The sequence below is a fragment of the Palaemon carinicauda genome, chromosome 1 (genome assembly GCF_036898095.1).
Source record: "Palaemon carinicauda isolate YSFRI2023 chromosome 1, ASM3689809v2, whole genome shotgun sequence".
NCBI lineage: Eukaryota > Metazoa > Arthropoda > Malacostraca > Decapoda > Palaemonidae > Palaemon > Palaemon carinicauda.
In genome coordinates, this window is record NC_090725.1 from 303,977,050 (window position 1) to 303,984,195 (window position 7,146).

Consider the following 7,146-nt stretch of genomic DNA (forward strand, 5'->3'; position numbering starts at 1 on the left):
AATGTGACTGGTAAAATTTAACTACTTTATTATATTGAAAGAATAAGAACAGTTGCAAATGAAGATGATTTGGTGTGATTTTAGATATAAGTTTGTGATGGAATTCGATCAAATAGAGCTTTCAACAACTTGCATGGCTGGTGCGTTGGGTGACGTCGTGAGTGGGAGTCAGAGGGGAAGTGGTAAGGGCTGGGTGGAGAGTGACAGCTATGTCTCACTTTAGAATGCTTTCTATGTGATTTGAACAGTATCTCAACATTTAAATACGCTTGTATACACCTTATGTAAACATGAATAGAGACTAGAATTGCAAGTGGCTCAGTTGGTGGGGGGGGGGGGTGAGATGTGAGTATTGCTATGTCTAGGCTTGGGTGTCTTGGGGATTAGAGTAATGCCTCACATAGGGAATGTCACCACTGGTTAAAGAGAGTGGTGTGATTATGCTTGGCAACATAAAAACATACTATACTGTAGTAGCCCTCACACAATCAGGAATATTATTATTATTATTATTATTATTATTATTATTATTATTATTATTATTATTATTACATGCTAAGCTACAACCCTAGTTGGAAAAGCAGGATACTATAAGCCCAAGGGCTGCAACATGGAAAAGTCTTTGTTGGTTGGCTGAAAAAAAGGAGGGGGGACTAATATCAAGGAGGGGAGTTGCTTTTTTTTAGTGAAATATCATAGCTGTTTTGTAAGACCATGTGCTTTACTCTTGTAGGATATACAAGTTATTTTAACTTCCTTATGGTTTATATTTCCAAATGACGTAATCAGTATGTCAACGTGTAGTATCTGGCATGTTTTCACGTTCAGTGAACGTCATCTTAGCAAAGGGTTTAAATAATTTTGCATTTGTATTTTTTATTATTATAGAATCTATCATAACTCTTGGCTTGTTCCATTTCAGGATTTATTCAAAAATCCCATGGCATGGGTCAACACAGCAGTGTACGATTATAGAAACCAGCTAAAAGGAGGATCGATGACTCTCTACGCTTGGAAGGTTTATGAAGGCGATGTTGAAATGCCCAATTCCTTGGGCACACTTGTCAGTAATCCTGACCATGAACAGGCTGTGACCTTGACCATCTCATTTACAAGATATCAGCAAAGTTCTTCTATTGTTTTCCCAGCAAAAGATAAAATAATATCTTTTGCCAAAGAGATTTCTTCAACAGATGAGGTAAGAAATTTCTTTAGAGAAGACATCTTAGGTATTTTCTGGATGGATGGATGGCCAGATATTTAGAATATATGGCTTATAAGACATGGTATTATTTTACCTTAGTTACCTCACAATATATTAAAAATACAGAAATTGATTTAGTACAGTAATACTTCTCCCTAAATCATTGATTGGTTTCAAGAGTCCTGGCATATGTTGGATTTTCTCCCTGTAAAGTGTCATGCATTCCCTATACACATACTGAACTAAAAAAAGTACTTAATACCAGGTATCCTTTTATAAAAACCAAATACTTGCATTAATAAAGTTCCACATAAAGTACAATACTGTACTTTACAGGTTCATTACTTAATTAGGTAAAAAAATACCTTTGAGCAAAATCTGGAGATTCAAGTTTTAATTAACTTTACATTGTAACACAGTTTTTACCAAGGTACATGACCAGAAACTTAGTGTAGGTTATTAAGTTTATTATTTAGGACTTGAAATTTACTATCTCTTTCGTTCACTGACCCACCTCCATTAGAGTGAGTCAGCGACATGATCATACGAGGAGGTTCAAAAGTAAGACAAATTTGTCAATTTTATACTCTTGATGTTCATATGTATGCCCGCCTTCCTCTTCGCTGACTAATGATGTCAAGAGACTTAAAAGTTAGCTAAGACTTCAAGACAAAAGCTGGAATTTTATTATTAAGATTTCATCGTTTCTTTCCAGAGGTTTTGACTAAGTTAGGAATTGATGTTACAGATACAGTTTTTGTTCTCTTTACAAATAAGTATGCATGTTCTTGATAGGTGTTGAATGATGAAAAACAGTGGGAGCAAAAACTCGTTAGTTGTTTTTTTGTTAAAATGTGCCTGAAATTAATGAAAAGAAATAAGTACAAAATTACTATGAAGAAGCATAATCACAACTAGATAAACATTACTGTACATGATTTACTAAAACTAGCAATCAGCTGATGAAAGAGATTACCATTTAGTGAGTTTAGCCTACTAGTGAAAATGGATATATGCACCGAATGATTTTTATTTTATTTCATATCAAGGGCCACTTTTTCCTTAAAGACTTTTCTATCATGAATTCTTTTTCATTTACAATGACCAAGATATCATGTAAGAAACTGTTATGACCAGATAGTGCTACAGCATATGTCTAAGGCTAATTACAATACCAAATGCTCAGCTGCCAAATTGTAGCCAAAATTATTCTTTTTATTTTTTTATCATTTTTCCGGGTGCTGGTTGCTTGAGAGTTCCACTTATTTGAGTGCCAGGTTAGAGGGTGTCTACTGCATTTGCCCTGAATGCTCCCAAGAGAAGTTTTAGATGAGATAGGGAAATCCTTAGGTGCTCTTGCTATATGTCCTTTCACTTTACCTCTGTTCCTGCTTCCTTTCATCTATCTTGCCATCCGACCTCCTCTAACTTTTATTTCCGTGTAAGCAGTGTTTCCCCCCTGTTAAACTTAGCGTTGAATAACCTCACAGGCCAAAGGCCAGGCTATATAGCCCAAATTCATAAATCTATTACCCTACTTGCTAAGAGTAGTTTTAGCACATTATGTTAACTTTAGTTTGAGATTGTAGTTTAGGGCTATAATCTGAGCTCAAGTGTTTTGTTCTTTTAGCAGCCTGTAGCAACTCCAGGCATGATGGAAGAAGTCAGACAAATTGCTGATCGCGATCCCCTGACGGAACTTCACGAACAAGAAAGGAAGATGCTGTGGTCGTTGCGTAACGTGTGTCGCGAACAAGTCCCTCACGTACTACCCAAGTTGTTGCAGTGTGTTGAATGGGATAATAAAGCAGAGGTTAGTTAATTTAGAATGTTTTTGAGAGCTCTCTTTTTATTTTTATGACTGCATTTTACATATTTTACAGTATATTGTGACACGAAATAATAGCGTTTATATGAGGAAGTCATGGGTGACTTAAAAGCTAGAGTGGGCACTGCAGAGGTAGAAGGTGTCATTGGGAAGTATGTCGTACCAGGTGAAAATGAGTGGTGAAAGATTGGTAGATATGTGTGTTGAGCAAGAGATGGTGACAAGTTTAGCTTTTTCAAAAAGAAAGATAAAAACAAGTATACATGGGTAAGAGCAGCAAATGGAAGAGCGGTAGAAAGGGCGTTGATAACTAAAAGAATGTTTGGAAGATTGAAAGATGTGCACGTGTTTAGAGGTATGGCTAACGGTATGTCTGATCATTTTTTGGTGGAAGGAAAATTAGTTGTAGCAAAAGAGTGGGGGAATAGAATAGGTGGATGTAAAAGGGAGGTAGTGAGGGTTGAAGAGCTAATAAAACTGGCGGTAAAAAGTAAATATCAAGAAAAGTTGAAAATGGCATATGATGAAGTGAAAGTAAGAGAAACTGGTAATTTAGAGGAGTGGAAGTTAGTAAAAGAAAATTTTATTGGGATTGCAAGTGATGTGTGTGGCAAGAAGGTTGTTGGAGGCAGCATGAGGAAGGGCAGTGAATGGTGGAATGAAGGAGTGAAAGTAAAAGTGGAAGAGAAAAAGAGGTCTTTTGAAGAATGGCTGCGGAGTAATAGTATAGAGAAGTATGAAAAATATAAAGAGAAAAATGTGGAAGTAAAGCGCAAGGTACGTGAGGCAAAGAGGGCAGCTGACCTGAGGTGGGGTCAGGGATTGGGTCATTCATATGAAGAGAATAAGAAGTTGTTTTGGAAAGAAGTGAAGAGAGTAAGGAAGGCTGGCTCAAGAATTGAAGAGACAGTGAAAGATGGAAATGGGAGGTTGTTAAAAGGAGAGGAGGCAAGGAAAAGATGGGCGGAATATTTTGAAAGTTTACTGAATGTTGAGGATAATAGGGAGGCAGATATAATTGCTGTTCCAGGTGTTGAGGTGCCTGTGATGGGAGATGAGAATGAGAGAGAGATTACAATAGATGAAGTGAGGAGAGCGCTAGATGAAACGAGATTAGGAAAAGCGTCTGGTATGGATGGTGTGAGAGCTGAGATGTTGAAGGAAGGGGGTGTGACTGTACTTGAATGGTTGGTGAGATTGTTCAATATGTGTTTTGTGTTATCAATGGTACCAGTAGATTGGGTTTGTGCATGTATTGTACCACTATATAAGGGTAAGGGAGGTGTGCATGCGTGTTGTAATTCAAGAGGTATTAGTTTGTTAAGCGTAGTTGGAAAAGTGTATGGTAGAGTAATGATTAATAGGATCAAGGATAAAACAGAGAATGCAATCTTAGAAGTACAGGGTGGTTTTAGAAGAGGTAGGGGTTGTATGAATCAGATTTTTACAGTAAGGCAGATATGCGAGAAATATTTAGCAAAAGGTAAGGAGGTGTATGTTGCGTTTATGGATCTGGAAAAAGCATATGATAGAGTTGATAGGGATGCAATGTGGAATGTGATGAGGTTATATGGAGTTGGTGGAGGGTTGTTGCAAGCAGTGAAAAGTTTCTACAAAGGTAGTAAAGCATGTGTTAGGATAGGAAATGAAGTGAGTGATTGGTTTCCGGTGAGAGTGGGGCTGAGACAGGGATGTGTGATGTCGCCGTGGTTGTTTAACTTGTATGTTGATGGAGTGGTGAGAGGTGAATGCTCGAGTGCTTGGATGAGGATTAAAACTGGTAGACGAGAATGACCATGAATGGGAGGTAAATCAGTTGTTGTTTGCGGATGATACTGTACTGGTTGCAGACACCGAAGAGAAGCTTGGCCGATTAGTGACAGAATTTGGAAGAGTGTGTGAGAGAAGGAAGTTGAGAGTTAATGTGGGTAAGAGTAAGGTTATGAGATGTACGAGAAGGGAAGGTGGTGAAAGGTTGAATGGAGAGTTACTTGAGGAGGTGGATCAGTTTAAGTACTTGGGGTCTGTTGTTGAGGCAAATGGAGGAGTGGAAGCAGATGTACATCAGAGAGTGAATGAAGGATGCAAAGTGTTTGGGGGGCAGTTAAGAGAGTAGTAAAAAATAGAGGGTTGGGCATGAATGTAAAGAGAGTTCTGTATGAGAAAGTGATTGTACCAACTATGATGTATGGATCCGAGTTGTGGGGAATGAAAGTGACGGAGAGACAAAAATTGAATGTGTTTGAGATGAAGTGTCTAAGGAGTATGGCTGGGGTATCTCGAGTAGACAGGGTTAAGAGTGAAGTAGTGAGGGTGAGAACTGGTGTAAGAAATGAGTTAGCAGCTAGAGTGGATATGAATGTGTTGAGGTGGTTTGGCCATGTTGAGAGAAAGGAAAATGGCTGTCTACTAAAGAAGGTGATGAATGCAAGAGTTGATGGGAGAAGTACAAGAGGAAGGCCAAGGTTTGGGTGGATGGATGGAGTGAAGGAAGCTCTGGGTGATAGGAGGATAGATGTGAGAGAGGCAAGAGAGCATGCTAGAAATAGGAATGAATGGCGAGCGATTGTGACGCAGTTCCGGTAGGCCTTGCTGCGTCCTCTGGGGCCTTGGATGACTTGAAGGTAGCAGCAGTAGGGGATTCAGCATTATGAAGCTTCATCTGTGGTGGATAATGTGGGAGGTTGGGCTGTGCCACCCTAGCAGTACCAGCCAAATTCGGTTGAGTCCCTTGTCAGGCTGGGAGGAACATAGAGAGGAGACGTCCCCTTTTTTTGTTTCATTTGTTTGAAGTCGGGTACCCCCTAAAATTGGGGGAAGTGACTTGTTATATGTATGTATGATGAGGAAGAATAACTGTAATCCAAAACAAATTATATATGAAACAAAAAGTAAAGATTAGTTGCCTTTGATGCTTGTCGGAATTTTTTGTCTAAATACCTAATTTTTTTTTCCAGGTTGCAGAAATGATAGCATTATTAAAAGAATGGCCAAGACTTCCTCCTGAGAATGCATTAGAGCTTTTAGATTATGCATATGCTGAACCTTCTGTTAGAAGCTATGCCATTGACTGCCTTGTTCATCTTAGGTAAGATAATGGCACTAATGCTGATTGTTCATTATATATGTTCTGATAGCCATTGAGGAAATTGATTCCTTCTGTCCGTTTTTTTTTTTTATTTATTTTTTTTTTTTTTAAAGGTCTGAAGATATTTTTTTATCCATAATCTGCAAGGAATGGCTAGCCAATTGATAATTTATCTGAATAATGTCATTATAGTTCCTAATCTTGTTTGTGGGAATACATAATTTAGGACACATTTCCCTGTAAATTTTCCTTAAGAAGTTAATGTCCCTGTTTAATTAGTGAACCAACAATACATTAGAAGTAAAATAATTACTGTAGATTAATCTATCGGTAAAATATTGACAGAGAATAATTAGCTTTTAGATGCAACAGTAAATGATTGGGTTGAAATTTATACCTATGTTGCTTTTTTATGTACATTGTAAAGTAATATCAAGAAGATTTTAATTGTGAGTGAATACGACCAACTTATAATGGTGAAATTTATCTACATTGTTGCTATTAAAATTTTAGGTAGGGCAGGAAATAAAGGCTTGCCTTTATATGTTACATATGCAATTGTTCTAGAACAAGCCTTTACAGAGTTAGTAGGTTGGCCAAGGCACCAGCCACCCATTTGAGATACTACTGCTAGAGAGGTTTGGGTCCTTTTGACTGGCCAGATAGAACTACATTGAATTATTTCTCTGGTTACTTCTCAATTATCCTTTGCCTACACCTACACTGAATAGTCTGGTCTATTCTTTCCACATTTTCATGTTTCCTCATACACCTGACAAGACTAAAATACAGTAACAGAAAAATTCTTATTCACTCAATAGGTTAACTACTGCACTGTAACTGTTCAGTGATTACTATCCACTTGGTAAGGGTAGAAGAGGCTCCTTAACTATGCTAAGCAGCTGTTCTAGGCGGACACTTCAAAATCAAGCCATTGTTCACTAGTCTTGGGTATTGCCATAGTCTATGTACCATGGTCTTCCACTGTCTTAGGTTAAAGTTCTTACTTGATGGTACACTTGGGCA

At 37.9% G+C, this 7,146-nt stretch overlaps 1 protein-coding gene across 2 annotated transcripts in view; it reads left to right on the forward strand.

The window, feature by feature from the left end:
• Positions 1-7,146, forward strand: part of LOC137658512 (phosphatidylinositol 4,5-bisphosphate 3-kinase catalytic subunit delta isoform-like) — a 119,702-nt gene that overhangs the window by 57,294 nt on the left and 55,262 nt on the right. Inside the window, exons 12-14 of one of the 2 annotated variants that reach the window (XM_068393289.1) lie at positions 923-1,198; positions 2,835-3,017; positions 5,990-6,120. In XM_068393289.1, the coding sequence (XP_068249390.1) occupies positions 923-1,198; positions 2,835-3,017; positions 5,990-6,120 (590 nt within the window). The remainder of the gene's footprint in view (positions 1-922; positions 1,199-2,834; positions 3,018-5,989; positions 6,121-7,146) is intronic. The other variant, XM_068393297.1, reaches the window with a different exon arrangement.